The 16,969-nt window shown below is 46.3% G+C and overlaps 3 protein-coding genes across 3 annotated transcripts; 1 reads left to right on the top strand and 2 right to left on the bottom strand.

Annotated features, from left to right (window-relative positions):
- Positions 1 to 314: 314 nt before the first annotated feature.
- LOC117645916 (synaptogyrin) lies at positions 315 to 5,435 on the bottom strand. The gene is made up of 4 exons (XM_034386468.1): positions 5,230 to 5,435; positions 4,209 to 4,580; positions 3,942 to 4,122; positions 315 to 3,815 (listed from the first exon to the last, which is right to left on the bottom strand). The coding sequence occupies exons 1-4, from the start codon at positions 5,329 to 5,331 to the stop codon at positions 3,784 to 3,786; spliced, it is 687 nt and encodes a 228-aa protein (XP_034242359.1). The 5' UTR covers positions 5,332 to 5,435; the 3' UTR covers positions 315 to 3,783.
- Positions 5,436 to 7,313: 1,878 nt separating this feature from the next.
- LOC117646338 lies at positions 7,314 to 10,851 on the top strand. The gene is made up of 7 exons (XM_034387217.1): positions 7,314 to 7,319; positions 7,433 to 7,487; positions 7,979 to 8,062; positions 8,486 to 8,599; positions 9,369 to 9,502; positions 10,082 to 10,237; positions 10,597 to 10,851. The coding sequence occupies exons 1-7, from the start codon at positions 7,314 to 7,316 to the stop codon at positions 10,849 to 10,851; spliced, it is 804 nt and encodes a 267-aa protein (XP_034243108.1).
- Positions 10,852 to 10,909: 58 nt separating this feature from the next.
- On the bottom strand, positions 10,910 to 16,810 carry LOC117645809 (RNA-binding protein 26-like). Its single transcript, XM_034386251.1, is given in 13 exon segments — positions 10,910 to 11,851; positions 11,930 to 12,059; positions 12,150 to 12,310; positions 12,394 to 12,533; positions 12,628 to 12,736; positions 12,823 to 13,112; positions 13,202 to 13,431; positions 13,551 to 13,782; positions 14,171 to 14,306; positions 14,309 to 15,588; positions 15,684 to 15,734; positions 15,829 to 16,016; positions 16,531 to 16,810. Coding segments are annotated over 13 exon segments (3,198 nt in total). The 5' UTR covers positions 16,755 to 16,810; the 3' UTR covers positions 10,910 to 11,824.
- Positions 16,811 to 16,969: the final 159 nt, after the last annotated feature.

The raw sequence follows: 16,969 nt of genomic DNA, 5'->3' as shown, positions 1-16,969 counted from the left end.
ACGATCTCGCTGTCTCTGCCAATGTCAACAGTCTTCGAGAGTGCTATTTCTCCTCAATCGAAACCAAGATGTAAATTTTTTAATTCAAAAGTTCAGGTATTTGTATTTACTGTTCCCCCCGGTGCTCGTCTTGCCTGCGCGCAACTCTGGACATAATTCCCACCAGCTCCTTGCTTAGCCTTTATGTTAATTTCTTTAAACTATGATGTATTAGAAGTTTCACAATAAATGTGTTCTTGACAAAACAAAAAACTTTATTTTCATTTTAGTAAAGGTTCCAGATGTGTTCATATTGTGCATCAATGCGTCACAAATTATTTCCCCACAATGTTTATTGACAGTCAAAAGTTATGTTCCAATATACATTTTCTACAGTCAAAACACATAACTTACAGCATTCTAAATGTAACAACAGTTTTCAAGCCAAGACTAGACACCACCAAGCAGCAGAGTTTGAGAACTGGAGGGTGAATCTTGTGGTCTTCTAATGAAAATATGTGAAATTTAAACAGATTTAAGCATTAGACTAGAGCTCTAGTCACATGATTAAAGTTGTCTCAATCTTTCTTAAGAGGAGCTGGAAAATTCCATGTTTGTTTCTTTTCAAAATACTGTGATTTTTGACACAGTTAAAACATAACTAAAATAATTATGGGAAGATAATTTTTTTCAAAGATGGGAGCAAGTGTTAATTAGTGAAGCAAGAACACTTCTCTGGCGTCACATCGTCCCCATTGAAACTCCAACCAAAGGGCTGATTGCTAAGTTTTTCCTTCACTTTTTAAAAAATAACAACAGCCACTGCTGAGTAGTATATAATAGCGTGCAGACAAAATTGGAACACCTGGACACGTTCGATGCCACACACATAATTATTTTCTTTAGAACTGGAGCTACTTCAATGAGGAGACAAGACCATTAAACTGTATTACACCTTGATGAGGTCTCTTTTTTTTTTAAACGATCTAAAATAAATTAGTTAAGTGGTCTCTTAGAAAGAGGAAACACAAATTATGTACACAATACTAATTTCAAACTTAGCTATTTGATATACATGGCAGTCAAACAAGCATGGAAATCACACATGAAATGGCAATAACATAATGATGAAGACTTGAATCTTCACATTATTTCTTTGGTATCCAAGGCTCCAACCTATTTGACTTGAAATAGATGCACATTCCTTCGTTTTTGAACAGAATTAGACAGCACTAGCCCCTGTTAAGGTTTATTTCAGTAGTATCTCCCTATGAAGTCAAACTTTCAAGGACAACCACACAACAGCTAAAACTGGCTCACACTGTCAGCATTTAAAATTCAAAGTCTAAAGCACAACAAATACTAGGCCTCAAACAAGTCCTGTACTTTAGAGCTCTGGAAAGTAAGTTTCCACAATATGCATCTGCCATGCTAAAGTATTGTTAGTATTGTCATTACCATTTCTACAAGCAAACTCAGAAGTATTTGTAGCATCATAGCTTAATAACGAAATCAATTACTTTGTAATGATCTTGGCTGTGGCCTTATCTACATTAGGGAAAAATAGCCAGCAACAAACCCAAGAATTTAGACTTCAAAAGTTGCTTAGAGGAGTTGAGATCGACCAAATGGCTGAGGTAAGACTGGCCCATTCCATCACTCAACTAGACATGATTCCATTCTGGGAATTTGAGTCATGGATGTCAAGAGGCTAGAGCAGAGAATACAATTGAGATCACAGATTTTTCATATAAGAATGGTAAGATTCCTACTCATGATCAATTCAGAAAAAGTTGTCCAGATGCATTTTGCGAATCAATCTGTCCAGAAAACAAACACATTCTCTACATGATAGCTCAATCCTCTTTGGCCCCAAATTACTTAACAACAAAATGTCAAAGCAAAAAATTATAGATGCATCTTGCCAGCCCTGTAAAATAAACACATTTACTCATGCGCATATGCGCAACTCTAACACACAAATATATGCTAATTTGCCAATCTTTCTGTAAAAGTAAAATCTTTTAGCCAGTATCACAATAAACTCACAGGGATCTAAGCTTCAAAAGTTGGATGAAGAGCATGAATTTTAAGTAGCTCAGGGGCACCACATGCAAATGTACCTGGCTGATATTAAGACCAATACACACACTCAAAAAAAGAAAAATAAGAGAGGGAAAACAAGGAAAGATCTACACAGAAGGCCTTTATTGGCGGTTGTATATTTAAGAAATCACCTAAGAGGTAACTTTTCCTTCAACGCAAGACATGATCTTAAGCAAGCATTTCATCACTTGATCAAAACCCATCACAATTACTGGTTTTGGGAAAAACCAGTGAGAATGGAAAGATAGCAAGGGTTTGTTCATAAAGTTACAACTAAATACTTTGTGCCTTTGATAAAACTATACATCCCTACGAAAATTCATAACAATCATAAAATTACCATTTTCTTAAACAACAGTAAAATACTGCTTGCCAGACTAGGTGCTTGGTTTGTCATGAATCATCATTACCAACACACTTGGTAAGGACAAGACATAGATAAATTTTTACACATTAAATCTCCTAACTTCACAAGTAAGTACAAAGTATATATTGCCATGGAACATGAACAAGTAAAACACATTTGAAACATCAAGGTCTAAGATATGGTACAGGTGAGTTAACAGGTGCAATTAACAGGGAATGAATGAGCAAAACTTGTTAGCATTTAGTTTCAGTAAAGCTCACGTACGTGCTCTCATGCACATGCGAGGAAATGCAAGATTTTAATTGGAAGAAAGAATAACTTTCCCCATAGAGTAAAAAAGTAAAGGCATCAAAAGGTCACTCATATACACAGAAAAGGTTTGCATACCTATTTGAAGCATTACTGCAATTTTAAAAGGATTTAACGACTACATTTAAAGGGGTGTGGAGGGAGGGGAAACTATTTCTTTGAGAAATTTAGATCTAGTAAGTACTGATAACTCTCAAAGGTAATTATTAAAATTCCATATTGACCTTGAAAAGCTTCTTAGGATTGGAATTTAAGGTCAAGAAGAATAGGTAGAAAAAGCCTCACAAAGAGAAGATGGAACACAATATTATTTGCTGAACAGTACAATGCAAGCTATATACCTGGTACAGCTCACAGAGTATACTACATCACACGAATGATGACTTTCACACTATCCTCTACCGTATGTACAAAACAACATCCATGTCCGGTGCTAGATTCATTTCATCAACAAATATATTGAGGCCCTTGAGGCTTTATCTCTGAATAGAATGCCTGTTTTCACAGCAATATAAGGGAATCTACGAGATACGCCAATTCAAAATGGTATCCATATTATATGTTCAAAATTAAAACATAATTTCTACAAACTCATGTCACTGCTTTGTTAGTTTTCCTAACAGAAAAATAAGGGAACCACACAAGAATACAAATGTAAAGTAAAGCAAGAATGACCCTATACACAAATTCAGATCTTCCATGAGATACTAAAGTGACTTTTTACACAAAAGGGCCACAAAATAAAAGAGTACCCTAAAACAATGGGACTTTTTGCAGATAACACTACTGGAATGCAATATCAATCTACAATATCAATCTTTGATAATGAATGAATTAACATAAGTAAGCTGCAAAGCCTCTTGCAGGCTGACTATATTCATCAATATACATGTATATGCTTTTTTTTCTTTTTCTTGTTTTGTCAATGTTCATGCCAAAATTGTTGTTCTCAACATCAGTTTGGGGATGAATTCAAAGCCAGCCAAGCATCAGGTTCAAAGAATGTCTTCTTTTTCAGTACTTCAATATGCAGGTGCTTGGAAGTCTCCAGGTCCTTAAAAAAATGAGGTAAACAGATACATTAACATGGAGAACCAAGCATGTTAAAAAGGTTTATCTGCCAAAAAATTATGTTTAAATTCTTATTTAGTTCTTTAATTGAAGAGAAAATTCTACTTACCTCTATTTTGATTGCCAGAAAATGGAGGTTCTTGATATCCGCCATCAGCATCAGGTCCTACAGGGTAGGAAGAATATGGTGCACCACCTGGGACGGAATTGGGATCTGCATCGTAGCTTGGGGCAAATGCAGCATCAGAGCCTTGGCGGAATCTTTGATAGGCAAACCACGCACAGCCGGCCTGCAAAGTTGTAGGGAAATAAATAGAAATAATTTAAGAAAAAATTCAAAAAGTATAATGAGAGGGCATTTACTTCAAAAACATACCCAGGAGAAAATAGAGAAAAAGGAGAAAGCAATGGCAGCTTGCATATTGCTTGTTCCAACCGGAGTTTCCTCACTTTTGCCCCACTGATTGGACAGGTAGCAAAATCCAATAAAGTAGAGGAAAGCCCAGAATCCTGAGAATCCTAAATCACCCAATACATAGTGCTTCCTTGACTTGACAGAAGACATCTGCTCAAACAGGTATTCGCCAGCCAAGAATCCAGCAGATGCAAGGAAAGCAATGACTCCAATGCCAACTCCATAGTTACAAGCATTAGCATTCTTGTTGTACAGGCATTGTTCTTGCTTTGCACCAGGCTCCTTTTGCCAACCTTGTGATGATATGCAGCCAAATACAATAATGGCAAAAAGCTGAAACACAGAAAACCACAAAGCCACTTTGAATTACGAACGTCATCCACTAACATACATTTTAGGTGGCTCGTTTTTAGACAACTTTGGTAGTCAAAATCTTGAATAAGAATAAGTGTCAAATTTATGTAAGGTTTAATAATGTATTGAAAAAATTAATTAATTTCAGGATTTTATGAAGGTGTTCTTCCTTCCAACGCTTGAGGAATGACAGCAGAGATAAAGGGAAGATGCATTTGACAGCTGACAGGGCCGCTAAGATAACAATGGGTGATAATCTTGAAAAAATGACAACCACAACATGAATATAAACTTCATTAAAATAGTTTCAGCAAGCACTACTGTGAGAGCAAAAACGCTGTCTCAGGCAGTGTGTGGGTTGAGTGGGTAGCAACCTGTGGTGTCATCTCATAGCTGTCAGGCTCGAATTAAAAGAACCCAGTGTGATGATGTTCAGTTCAGTGAATTGACTTCAAATCATGTCTCACGACGGACAGAAACGAGTAAAATTTAGCTGACCTCTTAAAACCAGCGAGGAATCATGGCCGCTTACAAAATCGATCTACACAACGCCCCATGTCTGAGGACTGGGTTACGGGGCCAGTAAGGTTAGCAAAGGGTCCCGGGAGAAATGGGTGTTTCTACTCACCAGGCAGACGGCTCGCAGAATAACCTGCGGCCGTTGGACGAATGTGATGGGGTCGAAGGGCGCCCCCGCCTTTCCACCACCGTAAGCACCCCCGACATCCATCTTTAGCCGAGAACTTCACCCACTGAGGACCGAGTCGAGCCTGGGCAAGCGCCGCGACGAGCCACCCTCTGCTTGCTTGTGGGTCCTACCTCCCTCCCCCCTCGCCCCTACCCCCCCGCGCAGGGAAGGGAGACAAGGGGCACAACCGTGCTCAAATACCGATATTTCGCTCTCTTGGCTGCTTTCGCGTACGCAGAGCGTCGTCCAACGGCAGAGAAATATTATCTGGCTATTTGTGGAGCCGTTGGTTTGCCACTGTGAAATATTATCTGCGACACGAGAGTGTTTGGGCGCTTTGACTCGGCGGGTCTTTATTGATCGCGATGAGAATGCCCACCACTGCCCGCGGCCCGCGCGTCGACGACAACGACAGCGGAGAGGCGTGACTGGTGTCGGAATCGACGCCGCCCTGCCACTGATGACTGACCAGAGCGAAACTTTTGCTGACTTTTGCAAACTCGGCAATAGGAGAGGGAGGGAGAATCGATGAGAGCGCAGAGACGGATGGAGGCTATACGCCCGTATCGTCGACAATCGAAGTGCAACAGATATAGACCGTACGGACTTTATAAGAGAATTTTGAAGTTTCTTGTGATTTTGGCAATGCGCCCTACAAATGTCCCCAAGTGCCCTCACCCCATTCAATTTTGGCGCGCCTCGAATGCACACTCTCGCGCGGTGCAACATGGGAGCTGTCGCAGCCAATCAGCGGCGAGCTGAGTTTCCACGTTCGAAGCTGAACTTGACCCTTTCAGGAAGGCGCTTGTCGATCGCGGGGTCCGCCAGAGAGCAGCACCGTCGGCCCCAACCTGGAGCGGCGAGTTTGAACTTGTGGTGTGTGCTTCGTTTGACGCTTTTATACTTTGTGGGCTTGGTTCATAATAAAGAGGAACACCAAATGCCAATTCTTGTACAGGAACACAGGAATTGACTTTTACGTGGAAAATTTACCCTTGACAAGCGTAATATCGTCAAACGAAGTACGGCCCACGCCTATGCTAATCATAACTCAGTTCAAACTTGCTGCTCAAAAGCGACAACTCATTTGTTATTCCAGATTTTCTCTAGAAAAATACTGTTTACAGCCAAAATAGCGTCGGCGAGTCATTTCTAAAAAAAATCCAATTTTGGGCTATTTAAATTTTTTGGCCCAAAACGACAAACAACCATGATGCATTATACATCATGGTTTTTCACGTTTTCAGTCGCTAACGGCCCGAATTTGAATATGTTGTACTAGATGACTCCCTTGTGACTCTTGTCACCATTTCGAGGCAATTCCGACATAAGACGGTCTTTGTCTGGCAAATAGTAGCTGGACTGGGATTTTTTTAGCATGCGCCGCATAGGTAGGCAACCCACCGTTCATAGCAGCGTCTTCAACTCATTTAGTTTCAGGGGAAAAGTCATTTTAACATCTGCGCAACAAAGACCCTTGGGCACCAGGCATCTTTTTCTTGGAACAATGCATGGTTCCATATGAATTTCAGACAAATCTGAGGTGGTCGACCATTATCGTCGCAAAAAGCTAAGGCGTGCCCGGGAAAAACTTTTCTGGGGCCTCCATGGGCCTCCACTGGTCCTCTGGCAAATCTACTGTGCAGCGGCCTTTGTTGCCCCGGTTGGTTACCCCGCGGTCTGGTGGCGGCGGGGCGGGAGCTCTAAAGGCTCTGAAGCAGTTGTTGCCGCCCCTGACCGCCCCTCTGTAAGAAATAGCAGTGCCCTGCGTAGCCCTGAGCGAGCGTGTTGAATGGCACCCAAGACGACCGCGGTGCGTGGTCGGGCGCATTTCAAGGACGAGGTAAACGCAGACAACTAAACTGCAACAGGGAAAACCCGCGATCGAGAAAATGCTAGTGGAGGGGGGGGGGGGCTGTGGCCGGCTCGCCGGCTCTGGATCCGCCACTGCAAGTAGGCTGTACGCACGATGGAGCACTCCTAGAAGCGCAATTCTAGCACTGAAAAATCAGCCTGCCATTGCCATGTCAGTTAATACGCTCAGCAGCTAAACTCATGTACAAATGATACGCGAAGGTTCCGCTGTTAACAAGAACGGCCGGCCGGTCCAGGTGCATCTTAGAGTTGTTCTGTGTTGTTCTAGTCGCGGCTGGAGGCGACGCCGCTGAGGGACGGGAAGCACGTCGCGGCCTCAAAATGTAACTGCACTGCTCAGCCGATGGCAAGTTTGCTTGCCTCAAAAATTGGCAAGTTGTTTTTAATGCCGAAATTTGCAATGCCAAAATTTGGCAACCTGTGGAGTATTTCAGCGCCAGGCTTGCCAATTTTTTGGCATTCAGAATAGCTTGCCGATTTTGGGGCGATCAAACTTGGGATCGATTTTACAGTGTTGTGTGCCGATCCGCTGCGCGCGTGCAGCTATTCACAGTGGATTAGCCAGAAAGCCTGTGGAGGCGGTCAAAATCCCGGTCGCTTGAATGGCACCGCACGTGTGACCCCACCAAATGGATTGCTCCCCGAATGAGGAATCCATTGGCGCGGTCACACGCTTCGTTCGAGCCCCATTTAGCGACAGTGGAGCTCAGAAATGCGTCTAGAGTTTTGGCCCCCTCCACCGGTCTTCTGGCAAATCCACTGTGCCAGGCGCATCCCCGCACCCTTCCAGTTTGACCACGGCCACTTCTTCCAGGCAGCAGCTGCCCCGTGGCGTCTGTACAGAGGCAGCTGCAGAAGCTGGAAATAACCAAGACCAATGCGATCGCCATTGCCGGAGGTGAGTTTCTCAGAGTTCGGCGGAATTTTTCACGTTAGCTATGGCGTGCGCTGCGCTGGGAGAGGTCAAGGGGTTCACGACGCCCGCCCTCCTTTTCATACTCCTGGAAGGAAGGCCTGGATTTAGGTATAAAGTATGGCTGTTTACCCCCCCCCCCTCCAAAAATATTCTGGGTACGCAACTGAGAAGCCCGAAAGTGACCAGGAGTCGCGACTCTAGGTTCCGCGCCCTGCCTCTAGAGTCCTGCAGCGGAACTACAGGGCTCTAGGTTCTTCGCCCTGCCTGTAGAGTCCTGCAGTGGGACTACACGTACGAGATTCTAGGTTCCTCGCCCTGCCTCTAGAGTCCTGCAGTGGGACTACAGGACTCTAGGTTCCCCCCCCTGCCGCGTCATGACTCTTGCGTGCCTTTGCTCCGCTGCAGGTTCGCCCAGCGGCGCTTCGTCGTCTGACTCGGATTCGAGCAGTGCCCTGGACAGCGCCCCAGGCCGGCCCTGCCAGTGGAGGCCCCGGCAGAAGCCCTGCCTCTGCGACCGCGGCGACCACTGCTGCGCCGCGCCGGGGAGGCGGGCTGGGGCCGGGGCGGCGGGGGACTCTCTGGCGGCCCGTCCGCGACACCGCTCCGAGTGCCGCCACGTGCACCGCAAGGTACTTACAGACTGACTGACTGTCTGTCTGTCTGTCTGTCTGTCTTCTGTCTGTCTGTCTGTCTGTCTGTCTGTCTGTCTGTCTGTCTGTCTGTCTGTCTGTCTGTCTGTCTGTTCAAAGTTGATGTTTGGCTGTAGGACCGCAGCCTAGTCGGGCACGGTGCGCCGCGGCCTCCCGGACTGTCCAGCCGCTCCAGCACCTCCAGGTCCTCGACGACGACTCCGGCGGCCTCCACCTCGGAGGACGAGTCTAACGGCGACGGGCCAGGTCACTCAGCAGTTTCACTCAAAATAAAACCCCCTGAGTGCACTCTAAATGTCTCCCTGTCACTCCCATTCCAGGAACGTGTCGACACGTTCAAACGAATGTGACAAAATGTCTCGTTTCCCCTGAGCATTGCACAGTGAGCCAGAACACCGGTGGTGGTGGCCAAACTTCCAGACGCGGTGTTTTGAGCTCCAGAGTCGCTTAACAGACTCGAACTGAATGTGTGACCGGTCAATGGATTCCTCGTTCGGAGAGCACATACCGGGTCCCACGTCCCACGTTCGGTTCGAGTCCCATTTCGCGACTTCGGAGCTCAAATCGCGGCCAGAATTTTGGCCGCCGCCACCGCTCCTCTGGCCCGCTGTGCATTGTGTCCGCGGGGACTGCTGCAGGGGTCCTGGCGCGGTCGCGGCGCCTGGACGGCCATGCCCACCAGTGCCTGGGCTTCGGGCAGCCGCTGGGGCAGCCGTCGCACCCCTACAGGCAGGACGTCGAGCACCGCGGCAGGTCCTTCAGCCTGGACCAGGTGTGCACGCTGTAAAAATTCATTCCCGGACTTTACAAAGGTACCTCTGGGGGAAAAAATGCCGACGGAACTTTTTACGAAGTTCACGAAGATTCTGGGTAGTACTTCATGAAAACTTCCTAGCGAAGATTCTTCTGCCTCTGCCTCTACGAGGATTTCTCGAACTAAATCCACACACATTCACCGCGCATGCACGAAGACTTCTTCGTGCATTCACGAAGTTTCTTCGTGCGGTTAGCGAGCCGAGAACCGAGAGCAAGCGCCTGCGAACCTCAGGGTAGGCACGCCGCTGCGCAGTGCTGTCATTGTGATGGCCTACCCCGAGATTCGCAGGCGCTCGACGCGCAGTGGGTCTGAGGCGATCAAAATCCCTGATGAGTTTTGAGTTCCAGAGTCGCTAACTGGGACTCGAACCGAACGTGTGACCCCACCAATGGATTCCTCGTTCGCAGAGCAATCCATTGGTGGGGTCACACGTTCAGTTCGATCCTGTTTAGTGACTCAGGAGCTGAAAACGCGTCTAGAGTTTTGGCCGCCTGCACCGGTCTTCTGGCCCACTGTGCAGTGTATGTGGTGCAGATGTGGCGCATCGAGCGCGAGAACCAGGACCTGCTGCGGCGGCTCCGCGCGTGCAGGAGGGTGACGCCCCCCAGTGTAGCCACGCCCATCAAGATCACGGCCTCCTCGGCCATCAACCGCACTGCGCGCCAGAGGCAGATAGACCGCGAGAACATGGTACGCCCTCGTTGGTTTCCTTGCACCCAGAAAGGATGGCATGGTTTCCTCAGGAGGCGTCGCACAGTGGGCCAGAAGACCGGTGGAGGCGGCCACAATTCTTAGACGCGTTTTGAGCTGCAGAAGTGGCTAAATGGGACTCCAGCCAACCGTGAGACCCCACCAATGGATTTCTCGTTCGGAGAGCAATCCATAGGTGGGGTCACACGTTCGGTTCGAGTCCCATTTAGCGACTCAGGAGCACGAGACGCATCCGGGATCTTGACCGCCTCCTCCGGTCCTCTGGCCCACTGTGCGTCGAAGTGTCCCGAAATTTGAATGAGCGCTCAACACAATGAACTCTTCCGTCTCCTTCACAGGTCATTCGTCGTCGGCTGCAGGACATCGAGCAGTCCTCCTCCACGCTGGGCTTGGGCTTGAGTGCGGGCCTGAGGGAAGGCCGGCGAGGGGGCGTGCCGGGCGGGCCGGGCGGGCGCGCCTGGGTCTCTGTCCGAGGGGGCTCGGGGACGTCCATGCGCGCCAGAGCGGCCGCCGCCACCGCCACCCCGGCTGCGGCTGGGGCGCAGACTCCACAGCGCCTCGCACCCCACGGCCACGGCCACGGCCGCGCCTGAGCTAGCCACTTGTTGCGAAGCGGGATGCTATTGAGATTGAGAATAAAGACGAGGAAACTTGTATTCAAAGTGCGTCATTTTATTAGCTATTTTTTTTTTTGCGTCAGATTAACAATCGTTCTCATGTGCAGAGGAAATGTTCAGCTTGAGGCAGTCACGAAAATTCTTTCACAGATGATTCAACAACGCTTACATAACGAGTAAGCAAACAAATACACAGACAGCACACTCACACACACACTCACACACACACGCATACAAATATACATACATACATATATATAACCATCTATAAAACATAAAATATGATACACAACAATAAATACAAATCACTGCAGAACCAGTGTTTGAACAATCTGTACAGAATGAGAACATCCAACATTCCAGACTCAATAGAGCTAAATGCTTCCCTCCATCAAATTAGTTCTTCCTGGAAATTTCAGATATGAATTGATGACTAATGGCCCACCATGAGCGCTTCTCAAAAAAACAAAAACAAACAAAAAAACACATTATTCCTTTGGCCTATAGAGACATTGAAGAAAATGGCACATGTACTTTGCAGGGCTCTGCAAAACCTCAAACTAAATACAACATTAAAGTGGTTCATAGGTTCATAATGTTCAATAATACATGAAGTAATTTGCAAGATTCTCAGATTTTTCACCTAGTAACAATTCCTTACGATGAAAAGAGTGAATTTTACAATAAAATTAAATGATTTCCTTTGAAAACTCCAGTAACTCCAAACATCTATAAGAATTTATAGAAATAGCTGCAGATGATGACAAGTTCTTGTAGGAAAATACACATAGAAAAATTATGATAAAATAGAAAAGATGGGCAATCAGTATTGTTGATAAAATGAAAAATTGAAAAACGGTGGAAGAGAAAAGAAAGTCAACACTTCTTATCACTCACTATTTCTAAAAATGTTGCTTTTGAGTAAAAAAATATCTTCCACAAAAACAGTTTAATAGTATGGACGACGAGGATTATTCTGCAATAAAGAAAAGAGCAAAAGTCATCACATATTATTATACTCAGCACAATGGAGGTCAACAGTTCCAATACTTACCAAGGGATTAGGTCTAAACCGATAGGCCAGCATCATTCTCTTACGATATGCCTCAAACTCATCATCATCTTTACACACTTCATCAGGGCGATCTACCCCAAGTCCCTGGTTTTCGCTTCTCTGGTTTGCTCTGCAGAATTAAGAAAACACAGTCAATTATTAAGATGTTAGCAAAGCATATTAAGAATTTCTCTAAATTGAAACATAAGTGAAAACCGACCTTCCTATAGGGTCAACAATTCCTGAACCATCTGAGCCTAAGCCCTGACCTTCAGACCATCCTAATTTCTGAAGCATCTGAAATCCTATATTATCTTCTTTTAATTTGAACTCCTTATAATCAGACAGATCAGGTTCGCGATCTTCTCTTAATGCAGAATACTGCAAAGAAAACAACCATCATTACATCACCTGCAGCACAGATTCTTCTAAAATTCAACATTCCACAAAGAAAATTTTAATACCTTCTCCATAAATTTAGTAAGTTCTTCAGGTGGTAGGAAGTCACCTATATGATGCTTGCCTTGAGATTGCCTGGTAAGCTCCTCGGCCCATCGTTCTGTTGCCTCCATTTCAGCTGACCTTAGTTTGTGTTCCCATGTCCCTGAAAAGAAAGAACACAATTATTAATTTGAATTAATTATGAAGATTGCAATATAACTTGAGAGCTTGAACAAGTAAGTGGAAAGGAACCCCACCTCCATCACACTCTTCATCACTATCGTATTCATACTTGTGCTTTCCTTTTGATTCCAATTTCTTAATTTCTTCTCTCTTTCTCAATAAGTCTTGATACAAGAGGTTTATCTACAAGGTAAAAAAAAAGAAAAAGTTGATAGAAAAATGTCATTTACAGAAACTACGCACGTGTACAGTTAGAGTCAGTGTTTCACCTTGTAGTGATCTTCAGCCTTTTTCCAGTCTTCTTCTGATAGGTTTGTTGTTCCAAATGTTTGGATAGCATACCGAAGAAGACCTGGGTCAGTTCTATTTACTCTACTTAGCGTAGGAGTAGCCCCTTGCCCTTGCTGGACAGGAGCTGCTATTCCTTGGTAACCTGGCGGTGGCACATTAATTGAAAGAATGGAAGGAACGGATGAGGGCGCATCAGCTTTGCCACCTTCTGGTGCCCATCGACTTCTCCTCTTCCTTTTGCGTGCAACAGCTGCACTTTCAGATTCCCCTGTGAGGAAACGAAAACAAAGTACATATAGAAATCAGTTGGCTTTAAAATATTTGATGAAAACTATTTTTGGTAGTAAGATTAGTTACCTTGTGATGTTCCTGGATACGAACCCAGTTGTTGACCATTCTCTGTACTACTGTTGGTTTCTTTCCCAGAACAAGGGGAACCTTGCAAAGATAAAACATTCTGATGCCTCTCTCTTTCTGAACAATTATTAGTCTCATCGTTAACTTCACCCCGATGCACTTCTCTCCTGAATGTCTCAACAAGGTGGCGGTATTGTAAATATGCATTACTGTCTTTCTGGTGCAAAAACCTTTAAGGAAAAATAATTATATTTTTAAAATAAATACTTAAGTATTAGAAAAACAACATTCAGATTAAGGGTACAAGAGTAGGGAACAATAAAAAGAAATCATGAAAATTAGAACTTGCCACAATTTTGCATCATCTGTGTTCCGTGCTTTAATGATATCCTCTATATCATCACCACACTGGGACACCATTTTCGCAAGCTGCAAAACTCCATCATCATCCTCCAGACTGCCAGTGTTCTGGTTTCCATGCACATGATCTTTCTTTAGTGAATGCAGAACGCCATTCAGTGGAGGAGGAACTGGTACTATGAGAGATGCAGCAGTTGAATGCAAGGAAGGTAAAGATGGTGCTTCTGCAACAACAACAAAATCACTCAAAATTACAAACTAATTTAAAAATAGAAACACACACACACACACACACACAAAAACAAAAAAAAAAAAAAAGTTTCAGCAGGAAAATATAGATCCTTGAAACAAATTGCAATTTTACTGGAGGCCTTGAAGCACAATTGCTAAAACTTCAGCAGACCATTTTTATTATTGTTTATGTTTCTGGGTGAATGACATACTTTAACCAACAGCATAAAGATAATACATGCAAAAATTTGATGGACACCAAAATTTCTTTTCTTTCAATTTTCAAGTAGAATTAAAAATGATATTTTGCAGAGTTTCCTCAAGACAGAACCGCTTTTTTTTTTTCAGCTGAAGCGCTGCTACAACGATAGACACGACACATTGATGCGAACTTACCGACAGGTTTGACTTCGTGCGGGGGCGGCACTGGCATGACGGGGAGGCGGGGGTACGATGACACAACCGTTGGGGGCGGAACTCCCGTCAGGTGCGCCATGGGAGGGGGAACGCCGGGTGCGGAACGCCCGGGTGCGCCACGCCGGGCGGGGGGACTCCAGGGGGAGGAACGCCCGGAGGAGGGACGCCTGGAGGAGGAACACCCGGAGGAGGAACGCCCGGGGGTGGAACGCCGGGGTGCGGAACACCCGGGGGAGGAACACCCGGGGGAGGAACACCCGGGGGTGGAACGCCCGGAGGCGGAACCCCCGGGGGAGGAACTCCAGTGTGGGGAACTCCAGGGCGAGGGACTCCAGGAGGGGGGATGCCCGGCGGCATGCCCGGAGGCATTCCAGGAGGCATGCCCGGGTGAATTCCAGGGGGCCGAGACAGTGATGGAGGAGGCACTCCGGCAGGGATGTTCGGCCGGACACTGGAACCTGGAGGCGGCACTCCAGTGGGCGGAGGCACGCCCGGCGGCGGCACTCCCGGGGGCGGCATGCCGGGAGGCGGCACCCCCGGGACTCCAGGGGGGCGGACGCCAGGAGGCGGCACGGGCGGGGGCACACTGTGGGGGCCGTGAGGTTGGAACTGCAGCATGCCCGGTGGTGGGATGCCCGTGGGGGGCATGGGGGGCGGAGGGATCAGGTGGGGGTCCATGGGGGAGGGGGGCGGGATGGAGTGGGGCTGGATGGGGGAAGGGGGCGGGATCATCTGCAGGGCCATGGAGGTGGGCGGGGGCAGGGATGGAAGGGAGGTGGGGCAGGGAGCGGGGCCAGGTCCTGCCTGTGGCGCCTGGTGAGGCTGGTGAGACTGATGAGGCTGGTGAGACTGATGAGGCTGGTGAGGCTGATGAGACTGGTGAGGCTGGTGAGACTGATGGGGCGGTGGCACCGAGGGCACGGACACCGTTCCGGGGTAAGACACGAAGGGCTGAGGCGGGGGCAGACTGAGGTTGGGGGGCGGGTACAGGGGCGAGAAGACGGGGGAGTACTGCTCCACTTTGGTCGGCGAGTACGGCGAGCCAGGCCGAGCGGGCTCGGGCACGCTTTGCACGCTCTGCCAGCGCTCCTCCCGCCTGTTTCGAAAGGAGTCCCTGTCGTGTGAGCGGTCTCTCACGTGCTCGCGAGACCTGTCCCTCTCTCGACATCGCTCCCTGTCCCGGTCCCGGTCTCTGCCCCGGTCGCGGTCTCTGTCACGGTCTCTGTCGCGGTCTCTGTCTCTCTCCCGACTGCGATCCCGGTCCCGTTCGCGGTCCCTGTCTCGGTCTCGCTCTCTGTCTCTTATCCGGTCCCTGTCGCGATCCCGTCTCTTCTGATCCTCTCGGTCGTCGTTCCTGTCACGGCTTGGGCCGTTGCAGTCTGTCAACAAAAAAAAAAAACAAAAAAAACACACTATAAGAAAGGATGGATTCTATTACTAATCAAAAATCCTGCTATCCAGTTTATGGGCTCACCATCTGGGTGAAAATTCCCGTCATCACGTTTCTGACCACTATGCTTAGATTCTGAAAACAAACAGAAAATGAAAAGTTTCTTACATGCATGTGGAGGTTTATTCTACTCTTCACTACTTTGCAAAACTTTTATTTAAAGTCAAACCTTTGATTCCAGACAGTTTTCGAAACTGATCCATGAAAGAACCATCATTTGAAAATATATTTAAGGCACCACTTGAGGAGGACTGCGATGACTGCGATGACTGTGACGACTGTGAAGGCTGTGATGTCTGTGCTGTCGTTGATGAAGTGGACGATTTCAGTTGAGAGCCAATAGATCTCACATTTAACCTGGGAGATAAAACATTCGGATGGTAAAGCAACTCTTGTATGTTTCCCAAAAGACAGACAAAGAGAGAGCTTCTGCCATAGAATTAGAGAATATGAATATAAAAGAATTAACACTTGTGTTAATATCATCAGAACATAGAGATAACTCAATGGCTAGGCACTTAATAAAGACCAAGATGGATAAGAAATCAAAACAACTCGTAAAACTAGTGGTCCAGAAGCATTGGGAAATCGACTCTAATAGTGTACTAGCAGAACTTCCCCCCTGACAACCACTTAATTAGGGTTCCTGCAAATGTATAATTTAAAAATGAGTAATACTAATGATACACAAAATCTACCAGAAAAGCCTTACAGACAGTTATAAACAAAGTTGTAGATTTCACTACTAATTACTGCAAGTTTAACAGGTAATGGAGTTTCAGTCGGAACAACAAAACAACTTTATTTTGGCAAATTGCTTCTGTGTTTATCTCAGCTGTCAAGCCCAATTGTACAGTAAATAAAAACTTACGGTTTTCCAATGGGTTTCTTGTTTCCAGGTTTGTTGAGGTTAGTCGTTGATAGTTTTTTGATATTATCTTCTGCTTCCTTACGTTTTTGGGCTTCTAGCTTAGCTTGAATTTCACGCTTTTTCTGTTGTATCATTTCCTCTTGTTTTGACATTTGAGCGAACCTATCAAATCTGTTTGTCTTCTGCGAAAAGGGGTCCGACCCCTTCTCTTTCCTAAACGCCATGTTTCAGTCTGCACCTAGTTTGTTGGCAGCACTTGTCTGCTCAGCGCGGCTCTCCAGAGCCTTTGCGAATAACGACTTGTGCGTAACCAAAGAAGAAATGGAAAAGAAGGAACTTCACGCAGACAGTCTTTCGACAGTCTTAGCAGGCGACGCCTCAGGAGCGCAATTTTCAAACATGTGACAGGCCCTGAACAGAGCCGGAGCCGAAGGCCTTT

This window comes from Thrips palmi, unplaced genomic scaffold (genome assembly GCF_012932325.1).
Source record: "Thrips palmi isolate BJ-2018 unplaced genomic scaffold, TpBJ-2018v1 HiC_scaffold_19, whole genome shotgun sequence".
Lineage (NCBI taxonomy): Eukaryota > Metazoa > Arthropoda > Insecta > Thysanoptera > Thripidae > Thrips > Thrips palmi.
This window is presented reverse-complemented; position numbering and strand designations above follow the sequence as displayed.